This window comes from Sus scrofa, chromosome 18, assembly GCF_000003025.6.
Source record: "Sus scrofa isolate TJ Tabasco breed Duroc chromosome 18, Sscrofa11.1, whole genome shotgun sequence".
Lineage (NCBI taxonomy): Eukaryota > Metazoa > Chordata > Mammalia > Artiodactyla > Suidae > Sus > Sus scrofa.
The window spans coordinates 38,106,661-38,125,608 of record NC_010460.4 but is presented as its reverse complement, the minus strand read 5'-3'; the positions used below and the strand labels follow the sequence as shown (position 1 = coordinate 38,125,608).

General features: G+C 37.0%; 1 protein-coding gene across 7 annotated transcripts in view; it reads left to right on the top strand.

The window, feature by feature from the left end:
* SEPT7 (septin 7) overlaps positions 1-18,948 on the top strand; it is a 100,729-nt gene that overhangs the window by 57,746 nt on the left and 24,035 nt on the right. For all 7 annotated transcript variants that reach the window (XM_003360171.5, XM_003134790.6, XM_013990840.2 and 4 more), the window contains 3 exons: positions 8,074-8,174; positions 9,747-9,881; positions 14,717-14,834. In XM_003360171.5, the coding sequence (XP_003360219.1) occupies positions 8,074-8,174; positions 9,747-9,881; positions 14,717-14,834 (354 nt within the window). The remainder of the gene's footprint in view (positions 1-8,073; positions 8,175-9,746; positions 9,882-14,716; positions 14,835-18,948) is intronic.

The window sequence follows — 18,948 nt, the reverse complement described above, 5'->3', positions numbered from 1 at the left end:
ATATACGTCTTATTACTGAAGGTAAAAATGGGCTTTGTTTGGTGATAAGGGAACCAAAATGTTTTGGAGTAAAATCAGGAGATGATTCATATGGAACAAGTTATATTTTTCTCTCAGTTCTAATATACAGTTCTAAAAGAATTATTAGGTGAAGGGGTGGTGTGATTGCTTTGGATATTTTTGCTTCAATGACAGTTAACATAAATGAATACCTTGTTTTTATGAAGGATATAGAGGCAAATTAGGGATATCTTGAGATGTTAGATTTGAACAGATTGTCTTTCTCTTTTCCTTTTTTTTTTTTTTTTTTTTTTAAGATTCTGATGTAAGTGACATACAACCAAATTGTCTTTTTTTTCACTGTGGAGGACTACTAGATATGTAAAATGTGAACTTCCTAAGCCACAAGAAGTAATGTCACTTAATTTTTTTTAGTTTTGAGAATCTACGCCAATGAATCTATTTCTGCAGTTATTTTGCCTTCCTCATATTATTAGCGTAACCTGCTATTAGACAAACTGTGTCATCTTAGCTATGTGGTGCAAAACAGTCTCCCAAGCGGTGTGCATCCATCGTTGATATTGAAGGAGACCAGAAAATATCAAAACCCCTATTTACTGATGTTTACTTTTTTTAAATCTACAGAGAAATTGATATTTATTAATATTTAATGTTCAGGTTGCCAACTGTATATATTTGGTAGATAAATATATATTTGAGATGTTCAAATTTTTCTACTGATAGCTTTTTAAATTTTATTTTATATTGGAGTATAGTTGATTTACAATGTTGTGTTTCAGGTGTATAGCAAAGTGACTCAGTTATACATACGTATATGTCTATTAATTTTAGATTTTTTTTCCTATATAAGTTATCACAGAATACTGAGGTCCCTATACTATACAGTAGGTCCTTGTTAATTATCTATTTTATTTATAGTAATGTGTATGTATTAATCTCAATTTTAATTTATCCCTCCCCCATCCTTCCCCTTTGTAATAGTAAATTTGTTTCTGAAGTCTTGTGAGTCTGTTTCTGTTTTATAAATAAGTTCATTTGTGTCATTTTTTTAAGATTCCAAATACAAATGATACCGTATGATATTTGTCTTTGATTTGCTTCATTTAGTATGATTATCCCTAGGTCCATCCATATTGTTGCAAATGGCATTATGTTCTCTTTATGGCTGAATAGTATTCCATTGTGTATATATACCACATCTTTATTCATTCTTCTCTTGATGGAAATTAAGGTTGCTTTCATGTCTTGCCTATTGTAAATAGTGCTACTATGAGCATTGGGGCAAATTTTTCACTGACAGTGTACTCTAGGATCAAAGCGATTTGAAAGCCATTGGTGTAAAAGATAAGAGATTTGTTTCTTTCTTGTCTAAAAGATTGAAAGCCTCTCCTTTAAATCTGAGGTAGTATTTTCAGTTTTAGTAAGTTTCTTTTTTGGTAATATTCTTTTAAAAAATTAATTTTTTTGGTCTTTTTTTTTTTTTTTTTTGCCATTTCTTGGGCTGCTCCCACGGCATATGGAGGTTCCCAGGCTAGGGTTCGAATCGGAGCCATAGCCGCTGGCCTACGCCAGAGCCACAGCAATGTGGGATCCAAGCCACATCTGCAGCCTACGCTGCAGCTCATGGCAACGCCGGATCCTTAACCCACTGAGCAAGGCCAGGGATCGAACCCGCAACCTCATGGTTCCTAGTCAGATTCGTTAACCACTGAGCCACGACGGGAACTCCTTAAAAAATTTTTTTTTGGTATCAGCTTGCAGTGTCCAATTCAGTAGTCACTAAGCTTCGTGTAGTTATTTAAGTTTAAGTGAAATAAAATTAAATAAAATGAAACATTCAGCTTCTCAGTTGCACTAGTCATATTTAAGAGCTAAGTAGCCACATGGGTAAGCAGCTGCTGTATTGGATAGTGTAGATATAGGACATTTCCGTCATCTCAGAAAGTTCTGCTGGGCAGTGCTGCTACACGCTTTCTTGCTCAGCAGTCTTGGTCTCAACTCTTCAGTCTCTTTATCCATCAGCTAGCATCTGTAAGAAAATGCCATAGGGCAGTGGAAAGACATCATCATTTCTGTAATCCCTGAGGAGGAATCAAACTTTTTCTACCTGGAAATTAGTCGCTTTAAGTTTCCAAGCTCTTTTTAATAAACATAAATAGTTGAAGTTGCTTTTCATGTGATTACATTTCCGCCTTAAATCTGATAGTACATAATTTGTAATGTTTTATGGTATTTAACACTCAGAAGTTCAAGTGTAATTCTTGCCTCTTAAGTTAGCCTGTCAGAATGCCTGGAACCTCTAGTTTTAGTAAACAGTTGATATAAATTGAATGAAAGCCTATCTTTTTCTTGGAAAATGATTTTCTGTTTGAATCAGTATTTGCTTTATATAGTAGCAGTATATACCAAGGATGAATGATTTTTACATTTTAAGGCAGATTGGGATTCTAGAATATCTTAGATTGTAGGAAGAACTATTATTAAGCTCAATACTTTTTCTCAAATAGAACATTCTAAAAAAATTTTAGTGAAGTTTAGTTGATTTACAGTATTGTTAATTTCTGCTATATAGCAGAGTGATTCAGGTATACTTTTATATACATTCTTTTTCATGTTATTTTCTGTTATGGTTTATGACAGGATATTGAATGTAGTTATCTATGCTGTACAGTAGGATCTTGTTGTTTTTCCATTCTGTCTTTAATAATTTGCAGCTGCTAACCCCAAACTCCCAATCCACCCCTTCCCAGCCCTCCCTCCCCCTTGGGAACCGTACAACTATTCTCTCAAATAGAACGTTTTCACAAATTCTAAAGAGAACTGAAGATTTTAATCAGAGTTAGTAGGTTTTTACCCTACCAGAATACATTTTTTTTCAGTGCCTGGACCTTTGCTGATTTTGGCCTGAATGTACAGTAACACATTTGAGAAGAGAATTGTATCTTAGCCATAACATAAATGCAAGTGTAAATAATTACAGCTGAGAAAGATTTTGGAATGGTAATAAGTTCACTTGAGTAATTTGGTTTAGCTCAAACTGGATGGAAATAGTCCTGGAAAACATTTATAATAATAAATGGTAGATTAGATATGCTTGTCTGATTAATCACACTTGACCTCTGTGAGTTACTTATTCAAGCACATTATTTGTATTATTAGATGTGCATTTGGGTCATATAAGTATTATATGGCTTTAGTGATTGTTACTATTTTATTAGTTCCTGTTTCCCTTCTTTATACCAAAGATGAGTCATAAACCCACTGTTTACATATGTGCTTTTCTTTCAAGTAACCAGGACTTCTAATGTCCACAGTAATTGATTCTAAAGAAAGTAGAGGTGGATAGATTTAGTTTGCAAAAAGCTTCCCATTTTTTTTAAATACCTTTAATTTGTTTTAGGTACCTTTTAGTTCTTTTTCTAAAATTAATTTTTTATTCATGTATAGTTGACTTACAATGTTGTATTAATTTCTGCTGTACAGCAAAGTCAGTTATATATATACACTTAAAAATATTCTTTTCAGAGTTCCTGTTGTGGCTCAGTGGTTAACGAATCCAACTAGGAACGATGAGGTTACGGGTTCGGTCCCTGGCCTCGCTCAGTGGGTTAAGGATCCGGCGTTGCCGTGAGCTGTGGTGTGGATTGCAGATGTGGTTCAGATCCCACATTACTGTGACTGTGGTGTAGGCAGGTGGCTACAGCTCCGACTGGACCCCTAGCCTGGGAACCTACATATGCCATGGGAGCTGCCCTAAAAAAGGCCAAAAAAAAAAAAAATTTTTTTTCCATTGTGGTTTATGATAGGATATTGAATATAGTTCTCTGTGCTATACAGTAGGACCTTATTGTTTATGCCCGCCATAGCTTACATCTACTAACTCCAGCCTCCCACTCCATCCTTCCCCAATCCTATCCACCTTGGCAGCCACAAGTCTGTTCTCCCTGTTGATAAATCTGTTTCTATTTCATAGTTAGGTTCATTTATGTCATATTTTAGATTCCACATGTACTTGATATCACATGGTATTTGTCTTTCTGTTAATAATCCCTAGGTCCATCCATGTTGCTCTAAATGGCATTATTTCATTCTTTTTAATGGCTGAGTAATACTCCATTGTTTATAAGTACTACATCTTTATCCATTCCTCTGTTTATAGACATCTAGGTTGTTTTCATGTCTTAGGTTTTGAATAGTGGTGCTATGAATATTGTGGTGCATGTTTTGTTTTTTTTCTTAATGAGAGTTAACATTTATTTTTTTTGTTATTTTTAATAGTTATTTCCCCAATACAATTTTTTCCTACTGTACAGCATGGTGACCCAGTTACACATATGTGTACACATTCTACTTTCTCACATTGTCATGCTCCATCGTAAGTGACTAGACATAGTTCCCAGTGCTACACAGCAGGATCTCATTGCCTTATCCATTCCAAAGGCAATAGTCCACATCTATTAACCCCAAGTTCCCGGTCCATTCCACTCCCTTCTGTTGGCAACCACAAGTCTATTCTCCAAGTCCCTGATTTTCTTTTCTGTGGAAAGGTTCATTTGTGCCTTATATTAGATTCCAGATACAAGTGCTATCATATATGGTATCTGTCTTTCTCTTTATGAATTACTTCACTTAGTATGGGAGGCTCTAGTTCCATCCATGTTGCTGCAAATGGCATTATTTTGTTCTTTTTTATGGCTGAGTAGTATTCCATTGTGTATGTATACCACATCTTCCTAATCCAGTCATCTGTCAATGGACATTTGGGTTGTTTCCATGTCTTGGCTATTGTGAATAGTGCTGCAATGAACATGCGAGTGCATGTGTCTTTTTCGAGGAAAGTTTTGTCTGGATATATGCCCGAGAGTGGGATTGCTGGGTCATATGGTAGTTCTATGTATAGTTTTCTAAGGTATCTCCATACTGTTTTCCATAGTGGTTGTGCCAATTTACATTCCCACCAATGGTGCAGGAGGGTTCCCTTTTCTCCACACCCCCTCCAGCACTTGTTATTTGTGGACTTATTAATGATGGCCATTCTGACTGGTATGAGGTGGTATCTCATGGTAGTTTTGATTTGCATTTCTCTTATAACCAGCGATGTTGAGCATTTTTCCTGTGCTTGTTGGCCATCTGTATATCTTCCTTGGAGAAATGTCTATTCAGGTCTTTTACCCACTTTTCAATTGGGTTGTTGGCTTTTTTGCTGTATAAGTTGTTTGTATGTTTTAGAGATGAAGCCCTTGTCAGTTGCATCATTTGAAACTGTTTTCTCCCATTCTGTAAGTTGTCTTTTTGTTTTCTTTTTGGTTTCCTTTGCTATGCAAAAGCTTGTCAGTTTGATTCGGTCCCATCGGTTTATTTTTGCTTTTATTTCTGTTGCTTTGGGAGACTGACCTAAGAAAATATTCATAAGGTTGATGCCAGAGAATGTTTTGCCTATGTTCTCTTCCAGGAGTTTGATGGTGTCTTGTCTTATATTTAAGTCTTTCAGCCATTTGGAGTTTATTTTTGTGCATGGCGTGAGGGTGTGTTCTAGTTTCATTGATTTGCATGCAGCTGTCCAGGTTTCCCAGCAATGCTTGCTGAAAAGACTGTCTTTTTCCCATTTTTTGTTCTTGCCCGCTTTTCAAAGATTAATTGACCATAGGTGTGTGGGTTTATTCCTGGGTTCTCTATTCTGTTCCGTTGGTCTGTATGTCTGTTTTGGTACCACTACCATACTGTCCTGATGACTGTGGCTTTGTAATATTGCCTGAAGTCTGGGACAGTTATGCCTCCTGCTTGGCTTTTGTTCCTCAGGATTGCTTTGGCAGTTCTGGGTATTTTGTGGTTCCATGTAAATTTTCAGATTTTTTTGTTCTCTAGTTCTGTGAAAAATGTCATGGGTAATTTGATAGGGATTGCGTTGAATCTGTAGATGGCTTTGGGTAGTATGGCCATTTTTACAATGTTAATTTTTCCAACCCAGGAGCATGGAAATATCTTTCCATTTCTTTACATCTTCTTAATTTCCTTGATTAATGTTTTATAGTTCTCAGCATATAAGTCCTTCACCTCTTTGGTCAGGTGTATTCCCAGGTATTTGATTTTTTGGGGTGCAATTTTAAAAGGTATTGTATTTCCGTATTCCTTTTCTAATATTTTATTGTTAGTATACAGAAATGCGACTGATTTCTCAATGTTAATCTTATATCCTGCTACTTTGCTGAATTTGTTGATCAGTTCAAGTAGTTTTTGGGTTGAGTCCTTAGGGTTTTCTATATATAGTATCATGTCATCTTCATATAGTGACAGTTTTACCTCTTCTCTTCCTATTTGGATGTCTTTTATTTCTTTTGTTTGTCTGATCGCTATGGCTAGGACTTCCAATACTATGTTGAATAACAGTGATGAGAGTTGTTCCAGATTTTAGTGGGAAGGCTTTCAGCTTTTCTCCATTGAGTATTATATTTGCTGTGGGTTTGTCATAAATTGCTTTGATTATGTTAAGGTATGTTCCTTCTGTAACCACTTTGGTAAGAGTTTTTATCATGAATGGATGTTGGACTTTGTCAGATGCTTTCTCTGCATCTATTGAGATGATCATGCGGTCTTTGACTTTTGTTAATGTGGTGTATGACGTTGATTGGTTTGCATATGTTGAACCATCCTTGTGCACCTGGGATGAATCCCACCTAGTCGTGATGTATGATCTTTTTTATATGTTGTTGTATTCGGATGGCTAAAATTTTGTTGAGAATTTTTGCGTCTATATTCATCAAAGATACTGGCCTGTAGTTTTCTTTTTTGGTGGTATCTTTGGTTTTGGAATTAGAGTGACGGTGATGTCATAGAATGTCTTTGGGAGTGTTCTTTTTCAACCCTTGGAAACGTTGATGGAGGATGGGTATAAGTTACTCTTTGTATGTTTGGTAGAATTCACCTGTGAAGCCATCTGGTCCTGGACTTTTATTTGTAGGGAGTGTTTTTAGGACATACTCAATTTCATTTCTAGTGATCAGTCTGTTCAGTTGACCTGTTGCTTCTTGATTCAGTTTTGGCAGGCTGTAAGTCTAGAAAGTCTTCCATTTCTTCTAGGTTGTCAAATTTGTTGGCATACAGTTGTTCATGGTATTCTCTCATGGTTTTTTTGTCTTTTTGAATTATAGTTTTGTCTGGATATCTGAGGAGTGGGATTGCTAGATCATATAGTAATTCTATCTTTAGTTTTCTGAGGACCCTCTATACTGTTTTCCATAGTGGCTGGACCAACTCACATTCCCCCAATAGTGTGGGAGGATTCCCTTTTCTCCACATCCTCTCCAGCATTTGTTACTTGTAGACTCTTTTTTTTTTTTTTTTTTTTTTTTCTCTTTTTGTCTTTTTGCCATTTCTTGGGCCACTCCCGCGGCATATGGAGGTTCCCAGGCTAGGGGTTGAGTCGGAGCCATAGCCGCTGGCCTACACCGGAGCCATAGCAACTCGGATCTGAGCCACGTCTGCAACCTACACTGCAGCTCACGGCAACGCCAGATCCTTAACCCACTGAGCAAGGTCAGGGATCGAACCCGCAACCTGATGGTTCCTAGTGGGATTCGTTAACCACTGAGCCACTATGGGAGCTCCTACTTGTAGACATTTTTAATGATGTCTATTCTGAGCAGTGTGAGGTGGTACCTCACTCATTGTAGTTTTGATTTGTATTTCTTTAATAATAATAAATAATTAGCAGTGTTGAGGATCTTTTTTATTTGCCTGTTGGCCATTTTTATTTCTTCTTTGGAGAAATGTCTGTCTATTTAGGTCTCCTGCCCATTTTTTGATTGGATTGTTTGTTTTTTTGTCATCGTTGAATTATATGAGCTTTTTGTGTATTTTGGAAATTAAGCTTGTGTTGGTTGCATCATTTGCAGATGTTTTTTTCCCATTCTGTAGGTTGTCTTTTTGTTTTATTTATGGTTTTCTTTGCTGTACACCCAGTTGATTTTGAATAATACTTGTCTTCCTACCTCTTGACTTGTAGGAAATCACATGTATAATGTATGGTATTAACTGTACCAATGACTCTTACAGGTGGAACAATCCAAAGTTTTAATCAAAGAAGGTGGTGTTCAGTTGCTGCTTACAATAGTTGACACCCCAGGATTTGGCGATGCAGTGGATAATAGTAATTGGTAAGAAGCGTTTGTCATTACTGCTTTCCATTGCATTTAGGAGTGGGGGTGGTTAGGTTTTTCTCCTTTAATACTTCTCATTTTAGGAGTTCCATGATTAAGGGTCCAGTGTTGTCATTGCAGGGGCTCAGGTTGCAGCTGTGGCTTGGGTTCAGTCCCTGGCCCTGGAACTTCTGTATGTCATAGATGTGGCCAGAAAAACGTCTCATTTTAGCAAAGGTCACTGACCTTTGAATAATGTGACTTGGGTTCATTAATCAACTTTTGTCACTTACTTGTCAGTGTTGTTTAACTTACTTGAACTGATTTTCTTTTCTCTAAAGTTAGAGATAACACATATCATAGAATTATTTTGAAGACAATTTCTGAAACAACATAGATACAAGAATTTGCATAAGAAATAACAAACTTTTCATTCTCTACTATAATTTTATGCATTTGTATGTGTTATTTTCTGTCACATCCTAATTTAAACCTGATTTTAGACCTTCAGTTTTTCCACAAATCATAAGTGAAGAAAATGTCTGTGTTTCTAGTTGGAAGTAATATCTTAATAGTTTATAGACAATATTATTATGTATATTTATGATTTTTCTTTGAGTTCCACATTGGTTTTGAAGTAAAATTTTGTCAACTTTTGAAGCTTCTAAATAAGTTCATCATAAAGTTTCTATATTATTTAATCTTTTCATACAAAATGTAAATCTCTGGATATAATTTTTCATATTATAAAGTGCCTTAGCGTTGATATACTTATAAGTGTAAATAATGTGATGATAATTTAGTTGTGTTTTAACTGTAGACAGTTTTCTTTCATTTGGAAAGTTTAGAAATGATGACTCAAGAGTTCTTTTCTTTTTATTTTTAGGGCCACCCTTGCAGCATATGGAAGTTCCCAGGCTAGGGGTCAAATCGGACGGAGCTACAGCTCCTGGCCTTTCCACAGCCATAGCAACTTGGGATCTGAGCCACGCCTGCTACCTACACTGCATCTCATGGCAACACCAGATTCTTTTTTTTTTTTTTTTTTGTCTTTTTTGCTATTTCTTTGGGCCGCTCCCGCGGCATATGGAGGTTCCCAGGCTAGGGGTCAAATCGGAGCTGCAGCCCCCGGCCTACGCCAGAGCCACAGCAGCGCGGGATCCGAGCCACGTCTGCAACCTACACCACAGCTCACGGCAACGCCGGATTCTTAACCCATTGAGCAAGGGCAGGGACTGAACCCGCAACCTCGTGGTTCCTAGTTGGATTCGTTAACCACTGCGCCACGAAGGGAACTCCAACACCAGATTCTTAACCCACTGAGCCAGGCCAGGGAATTGAACCTGCATCCTTATAGATACTAGTTGGGTTTGTTAACCTCTGAGCCACATTGGAAACTCCCAAATCAAGATTTATTGAATATAATTGGTAAGTGTTTTTGAATCAGAATATGTAGAATAATTTGAGGTATCTTCCATTGGTTACATTGGTTTTACATATTTTAAAATATTGGTCAGTGCTCTTTAACATAGGCATCAGTTGTATATTCATATGTAGAATCACAACTTATTATTTATCTCCATTCTACAGCTGGCAGCCTGTTATCGATTACATTGATAGTAAGTTTGAGGACTACCTAAATGCAGAATCTCGAGTGAACAGACGTCAGATGCCTGATAACAGGGTGCAGTGTTGTTTATACTTCATTGCTCCTTCAGGACATGGGTCAGTACCTTGATGCTTCACATAACCTTTTATTGTTTTATTATTACTCAACGTTGGGTGTATGTTTTCGTAATCCTTATTTTTGTGGAGTACGTTTAACTGTATCAGTTGTAAAGTTTCAAGTTCCATATAAAAATGGCTTTTAAAAAACCTTTTTAAGTCCTACATAAGCTGACAGTGATTTTACTTCTTAGTTTCTTATGCATTTACCTGCTTCATAGAAAGGAACGTTGTTTCCATCATGGTTTGGTGTCTCAGTGTGGCTAATTTAGCTTTCTTTTTGGTCAGTCTGCCACTAATTGAACTATCAAATAAGGAAAAACAGCCATAACAATTAGCCTAGACATAGTCTAAGAAACTCCAGATATTATTTACTATAAATCTGGTAGAGACGATTGCAAAAATCCTTAAATACCAAGGTTCTCAATTGCTGCCATTTCTTTCTACACTAAAACTGCTTGTCTTATGTTTTGCCTTAGCTATTACAGTCACATTGTTTAAGTATCATATCATCAGTATTAACATTCTGCTTATTAGGAGTTAAAATTAGGATCTAAGTATCTTGACATTTATATGATCTGATTGCTCTGCTATTAGTACAACCTGTCTGTACTCCTTTTCTGTTGTTGTTTTTACTTCGTCATTTTCAGTAGATACATTAAATAGCATTAAGTCATCTAACACTCAAATTACCAGTAGTGTAAACTGGTTCCTTCAAGAGTACCTTTCTCTCTATTTTCTGCTTTCTTCTTCACATTTTTTCTAGATAGTGCCCATTGGTTGAGCAGAAAACCTTAATTATGTAATTTACCCTTTTTGCACTGTCCATTGTAGTGTTTCAAATGTTTTTTCTAATTCTAATACTATTATACAGTATTTTCAGAAGTTTACATATTTAAAGCAAAAAATTGATTCATCTACTTAAAAGGCTAAGGAAAAAAAACCCTCAAGAATACCATGCTGTGTGTGTGTATGTATGTATGTATAGCCTTTTATGAGTAGTTGTTAGCTTCTTCCTGAATTTATATTTTTTATAATTCTGGTTTAACTTGTTAGGGCTTCTTCCTGGAAGACAACAGAGTAAAATCTTAATCTGCAGTTAAGTCAATAGAAATCCACCAGTTTATATCCAGTTTTATTATTTTATTTTATTATTATTTTTATGATTTTGTCTTTTTAGGGCTGCACCCACAACATATGGAGGTTCCCAGGCTAGGGGTCAAATCGGAGCTGTAGCTGCCGGCCTACACCACAGCCATAGCAACTCGGGATCCGAGCCACATCTTTGACCTACACCACAGCTCACAGCAATGCTGGATCCTTAACCCACTGACCAAGGCCAGGGATCAAATCTGTGTCCTCATGGATGCTAGTCAGATTTGTTTCTGCTGAGCCATGATGGGAAGTCCCAGTTTTATTATTTTAGATCTTTTGGACTCTCTCCATGATTTAGTAATTCTCATGAAATCGCATTTCTCATATCCCCTGAGGGAAAATATATTTCTTAAAATTGCTTGGGAAATGCAATATTTTTTTTAAAGGAACATTTTTGATACATGTAGTGGCTTTGGGCCATTTGTTTGTCACAAAGGATGAGAGTTCAAAATTTTAATTTCTTATGTATAAAAATATGCTATTGAGTAGTTTGTCAACTATTTCTTTTATTTATTTATTTATTTATTTATTTATTTATTTATTTATTTATTTTTGCTCTTTAGGGCAGTACCCATGGCATATGGGGATTCCCAGGCTAGGGATCGAAATGGAGCTGTAGCCGCTGGCCTGTGCCACTGCCACAGCCACAGCAACACAGGATCCAAGCCACGTCTGCAACCTACACCATGGCTCACAGAAACGCCGGATCCTTAACCCACTGAGCGAGGCCAGGGATCGAACCCACAGCCTCATGGTTTACAGTCAGATTAGTTTCCACTGTGCCACACCAGGAACTCCTCAGCTTAACTATTTTTAGAAATGGAATAGTTTTGCCCATTAGTATGTGCTACTATGGATTCAGTGAAAGAACATGACACTTTTTTCCAGAGAGTTCCAAATTTCTGCTCACTACAGACCGAAATTTCAGGCAGCATAATAAATGAATTTGGACTGTTCTGTCTTATACTGCATTCCCTTTTTAGAGGGATTCTGTTTTTGGAGTAGTTATAAATTTCAGTGCCTTCCACTTCATCCTACCGAGTGTCACCACTGAACCTGGGGTTAATTTATGATTTCAGTTCTTGGTGCTTTATTTTCTCTGTTCAGTGCTTGGTAACTGACTTGGAACTTAAGGGGTTTTTTTGTTTGTTCGTTTTTGTTTTTTTGTTATTTTGCTTTTTAGGGCCACACCCACAGCATTTGGAAGTTCCCAGGCGAGGGGTTGAATCAGAGCTACAACTGCCAGCCTATGCCACAGCCACAGCAGCACAGCATCTGAGCTGCGTCTTACCTATACCAGAGCTCACAGCAATGCTGGATCTCCAACCCACTGAGCAAGGCCAGGGATAGAACCCACGTTTTCATGCATACTAGTTAGATTCGTTTTCACTGCGCCACAACAGGAACTCCAGAACTTGAATTTTTAAATGGTGTTTTTATAAACCTTTTGAATATTGATTGCCAATTTGAGAAAACGATGTCACTCAGTGAGTTTTATGTAGAAAGTGTTTTTTCTCTTAGAAATATATGTGTAGGGAGTTCCCGTTGTGGCTCAGTGGGTTACTAACTAGACTCTTAGCCCTGATGATACAGGTTCAATCCCTGGCCTCGATCAGTGGCTTAAGGATCTGATATTGCCATGAGCTTTGGTGTAGGTTGCAGATGCAGCTTGGATTCCGCATTGTTGTGGCTGTGGCATAGACCAGCAACTGCAACTCTGATTGGACTCCTAACCTGGGAACTTCCATATGCCACAGGTGTGGGACTAAAAAGTGCATGCACACACACTTTATATATATATATGTAAGATATAATATCTATTACAAATACTGTGTATATATTTCATAAATATTTGTCATTTGCTGTAGGCTTTGAGGTTAAATAGTCTTTTCCCTCCAATGTGGGTTTATTTTCTGGGAATTCTATAAGGACTTTCCATTGTTTAAAAACATTTAAAAACTGAATTTGTTGGAAAAGATGATCTGAAATTAAATGGGCAGAGGAAAAATTTCAACCGGAATATAATCTACTATGAACTAAATGTTTTCTGATGTTGACATTTTATAAGCGTTTGAAATTTGTATTCTAAAGGGCAGAAGGATTTTATCGGGGCTTTTATAATGGTTATATCTGAAGTTTAATTTTTTAAAACAGATTTAAATGTTATTCAGCCCTGTTGTTTTATATTTGAAAAGTTGACTTCCCCGGTTTCCTTGTCATCATTATTCAAAAGGCTGACACATTGGAAGTAGAAGGTGGCAAAATGCTAAGGGATGCTAAATAGATGAAGACGGTGAAGAGACTATGTCATCACAGGCCTTGTGGGCCACACTAGCTAAGGAATCTGGCCTTAATAAGGTTTTCAGTTAAGGAATGAATTGTTCAGATTAGGATTTTAGAAAAAACCAGTCTGACTCAGTGTGCATGGACCAGATTAGAGTCTTGTAATTATCTGTGCATACCAAAAGTCTTGGTGCTCTGAACCAAATCAGTGAAAATGGAGATAAATATATAAACATATTTGTTCAGCAGATCTTGGTGAATATTTGGAATTGAAAATTAGAGGACAGAGGAATCCTGAGTTTCAGTCTTGAGTGATTGGGTGGGTTGTAGTGCCATTCACTGAGATAGAAAGTACAGAAGGGGAGGGAAAATTTGGGGATTCATATGAACTTTTGATTTTGAGGTGCCAAAGTGGAATGTCCAAGTAATATTTCCACTGGGTGAACATAAGCCTGGAACTTGAAGGTGAGATCTGGGCTTGGTAAAAGGACTTGGGACTTTTTGACTCACAGGGGATAATAAGGACCCATTGTAATTGATGATAAGCTTGCAGAATGTAGAGTGATAACAGAAGGAGACCTCCTAGATAATTGTGAGGAATATATCTCTAAAGGATTAGTTTACAAAGAGGATCCTGAAAAGCACCCTAAATGAACAACTTGTGAGAGAGTAATGTCAAATGCTACATAATGGGCAAATTAAAAAATAATGGTAAACACCATAATATTTATGACTTAGCTGCTGCTAATTAATTATACTAGCAGTATGGAAGTGTTCAGCGACTTTGAAAGTATAGTTGCAAAGTGGAGGCAGCAGCCAGAGTGTAACGGAAATATAGTTGGTAGCAAGAAGTGAAAGAACTTTTTTTCATTAAAAAAACCCACAAAAACCCAAAGATTTCCCAAATTATGAGTAATAAGTATAGAGACTATTATAGGAAAGCCTGTTAGGAGCCTTCTGTTCTTTCTAATTCTTTTTGAGCACCAAAACTCTTTGATCAGGGTGTTGAAGGGCAGGAGTCAAAGCCTTCTTAGCTACTCCAGCCTAGGGGTCAAATCAGAGCTGCAGCTGCTGGTCTGCACCACAGCCACCCCAGCAAGGGATCTGAGTCGAGTCTGTGACCTACACTACAGCTCACAGCAGCTCCAGATCCTTAACCCACTGAGTGGGGCTAGGGATAACACCCACGTCCTCATGGATACTAGTTGTGTTCGTTACCACTGAGCCAAAACAGGAACTCCTTGAGGTCCGATTCGTCCTGTTGATGGCCCAGTACATCTTCAGAGAGTGTTTCTGACAAGTAAAGTAGTTCTGATGTATTTAATTTAGTGTTGGAAATGGGAAAATCTATTCTCCCAAATTGCTCAATCCAGTCATATTAAAATTGTCTATTTCAGACTTAAACCATTGGATATTGAGTTTATGAAGCGTTTGCATGAAAAAGTGAATATCATTCCACTTATTGCCAAAGCAGACACACTCACACCAGAGGAGTGCCAACAGTTTAAAAAACAGGTGAGTAGAAGAGCTTGAACTCTTGGATTTCTAGTACATTCATATGGAATATGTAGTTTTTTTGTTTTCAGTATAGTTTGTGAGAGTGTATTTTTCTTGCTATACACTGTATTAAAAATAGCTCTTGGAAGTAACCTTCTGCTTTAGTTTTCTCTTTGGAGCCCTTACGTAGTTACATTGCCCTTTTCTTTTGTCAGTTTAAATAAGGCTATTTTACTTTATTTTTTGATGGTGATAGTATTTTTAAAATTGAAATACAGTTGATTTACAGTGTTGTGGTACAGTATTACAATGTTGTGTTAGTTTCAGGTATACAGCAAAGTGATCCAGTTACACACACATATTCTTTAGATTCTTTTCTTAGATATGCCTATTTTAGATGTGTCTGTATTGCTTTGACCACCACCCCTCCCCACACCCTTTAGAATTACTTTTATAGACTGAATTCCCAGGAATAGGATTACCTTTTGAAAGGGTATAATTAGTTTGTGTCCCCCTACACCCACACATACCCTTTTTGTCATTCTCCTTTCCCAATAAAACAGTCAAATTCATTTTATAAGGGGCTTATTTGTTTCAATGCTTTGCCAGCATTGTTTGTCACTTTTATTTTTAAAAACTCTTTTTGGAATAAAGTGGTACTTAATAGGTTAACTTTTAATTTTCCAGAAAGTCTGACCACTTTAAAGCAGGGGTTTATTTTTCCTTTATTACTGTGTTTGGTGTATATATTACATTTTATGAAATTTAGGGTTAGTTTCTCAAACTGCTTTACTATTCCAGTAACCTATTGTTTAATTTTAGGCCAGTGTTATATCTTTTAACTGCAGTTATGTTGTATGCTATTTTAAAATAGGAGTTCCCATTGTGGCGCAGGGGAAATGAATCCAGCTAGTGTCCATGAGGGATGCGGATTTGATCCCTGCCCTTGCTCAGTGGGTCAGGGATCCGTCGTTGCCAAGAGCTGTGGTGTAGGTTGCAGACGCAGCTTGGATCCTGTGCTGCTGTGACTGTGGTGTAGGCTAGCAGCTGCAGCTCCGATTTGACCTCTAGCCTGGGAACTTCCATATGTTACAGGTGCAGCCCTAAGCAAAAAACACCAAACCAAAACAAAAAAACTTAGAGTTAAATATATCTTACTGTCCTTGTAGTCCCCCTTGTAACTACAGAGTTACTTTGGTATTGAGTATAGTTCCTTGTGTAATACAGTAGGTCCTTGTTGGTTATCTATTTTATATATAGTAGTGTGTGTATGTTAATCCCATCCTCCTAATTAATCCCCCTGCTTCTCCTTTGGTAACCAAAAGTTTGTGTTCTATGTCTCTGGGTCTAGACATTTGTATCTTTTTTGTAAAGATTCCATATATAAGTGATAATCATATAATACTTATCTTTGGGTTACTTAGTATGATAATTTCTAGGTCCATTTTGTTGCTGCAAATGGCATTGCTTCATTCTTTTTTTCTGCTTGAGTAATTTTCCACTATATATATATATATATATACATGTATATATACACCACATCTTTACCCATTTACCTGTCAGTGAACATTTAGGTTGCTTCCATGTCTTGGCTATTGTAAACAGTACTGCTATGAACATTGAAATGCATGTATCTTTTCAAATTAGTTTTCTTTGAATATATGCCAAAGAGTAAGATTGCAGGATCATATGGCAGCCCTGTTTTTAGTTATTTAAGGAACCTCCATACTCTTCTCCTTAGTGGCTGTACCAGTTTGCATTCCTACCAATAGTGTAGGAGGGTACCTTTTTCTCCACACTCTCTCCTGCATTTGTTATTTGTAGGCTTTTTGATGATGGTCATTCTGACCTGTGTGAGGTCATGTATTTCTTTCTCAAGATTGCTTGGATTCTTCACGGTCTTCTGTGTTTCCATACACATTTAAAAATGTTTTGTTCTGGTTCTGTGAAAAATGACATTGGTAATTTAATAGTGATTGCATTGAATCTGTAGATTGCCTTGAATAGTATAGTCATTTTAACAATATAGTTTCTTCCAGTCCAAGAACACAGTATATTTTCCTATCTTTCTGTGTTGTCTTCAGTTTTTTTCATTAGCATCTTACAGTCTTTGGAACACAAGTCTTTTTCCTCCTTAGATAGGTTTATTCTTACCTTACACATTCTTTTTGATGTGATGGTAAATGAGATTGTTCCCTTAATCTCTCTTTGTGATCTTTTGGTTTTTGTATATAGAAATGCAATAAGAATTCCATCGTGCCTCAGCAGAAACTAATCTGACTAGCATCCATGAAGATGCAGGTTTGATCCCTGGCCTTGCTCAGTGGGTTAAGGATCTTGCGTTGCCATGAACGTGGTGTAGGACACGGATGTAGCTCGGATTCAGCATTGCTGTGGCTGTGGTGCAGGCCATAAGCTACAGCTCTGATTCAACTCCTAGCCTGGGAACCTCCGTATGCCTTGGGTGCAGCCCTAAAAAGACCAAAAAAAAAAAAAAAAAAAAAAAAGTAATACAACAGATTTCTGTGTATTAATTTTATATCCTGAAACTTCACTGAGTTCATTGATGAGCTCTAGTAGATTTTTTGTTAGTGTCTTTAGGATTTTCTTTGAGGACAGTGACAATTTTTCTTTTCCAATTCGAATTGCTTTTAGTTCTTTTTTCCCCAAAAAACTATATTGAATAAAAGTGGCTAGAGTGGGTATCCTTGTCTTGTTCCTGATCTTAGAGGAAATGCTTTCAGCTTTTCACTATTGAGTATGGTTTTAGCTGTGGGTTTGTCATATATGGACTTTATTATATTGGAGTTTGTTCCCTCTATGCCCATTATCTGGAATTTTATCAAAAGCTTTTCTGCATCTATTGAGATGATCATATGGTTTTTATTCTTCAATTTGTTCATTTGGTATATCACACTGATCGATTTGTGGATATTGAAAAATCCTCGCAGCCTTGGGATAAATCCCACTTGATGGTGGCGTATGATTCTTTTAATATGTTGTTGTTGTCTTTTTGCCTTTTCTAGGTCTGCTCCCGCAGCATATGAAGGTTCCCAGGCTAGGGGTCTAATCAGAGCTGTAGCCACCGGCCTATGCCAGAGCCACAGCAAGGTGGGATCCGAGCCGCATCTGCGAGCTACACCACAGCTCACAGCAACGCCAGATCCTTAACCCACTGAGCAAGGCCAGGGATCGAACCCACAACCTCATGGTTCCTAGTCGGATTCGTTAACCACTGCGCCACAATGGGAACGCCTAATATGTTGTTGGATTTTATTTGCTAGTATTTTGTTGAGAATTGTTAGGTCTGTGTTCATCAGTGATATTACCTGGCCTATAATTTTTTCTTTTTTTTAAAGTGTGGGTTTGTTTGTTTTTTTTGTTTTGTTTTGTTTGTTTTTTTTTATTTTTTTTTTTGGCTGTGCCTATGGCATGTGGAAGTTCCCAGGCCAGGGATTGAACTCCAACACATTAGTGACCCAAGCCACTGAAGTGACAATGCTGCGTCTTTAATTCATTGAGCCACACCAGAACTCCTGTTTTGGTATCAGGTGTTGGTGACCTCATAGAATGAGTTTGGAAGTGTTCCTTTCTTTGGAATAGTCTCAGAAGGATAGGTGTTGATACTTCTCTAAATGTTTTGTGTGTTTGATGTTGTCCCAGAGGTCTCTTAAGCCATCCTCTGTTCTTTTTATTCTTTTTTTCTTTATTCTGTTTCAGGGCAGTGATTTCTATCACTTTGTCTTCCAGTTCACTGATCTGTTCTTACACCTAATTTATTCTCCTATTTTAATGTATTTTTTTTATTTCAGTTATTGTATTCTTAACTCTGGTTGGTTGTTCTTTATATTTTCTCTTTGTTAAAAACTTATAAAGAAGATGTGGTACGTATCTACAATGGAATATTACTTAGCCATAAGAAAGAAGGGAGCAGTGCCGTTTATAGCAACATGGATGGACCTAGAAATTATCATACTTAGTGAAGTTAGACAGTGAAAGACAAATATCTTGATATCAGTTATATGTGGAATCTAAAAAAGGATGCAAATGAACTTATTTACCCCAAAAAAAAAAAGACACATTTCAAAAAATTTATGGTTACCAAAGGTTGATGGGCAGAAGTGGGGGAGGG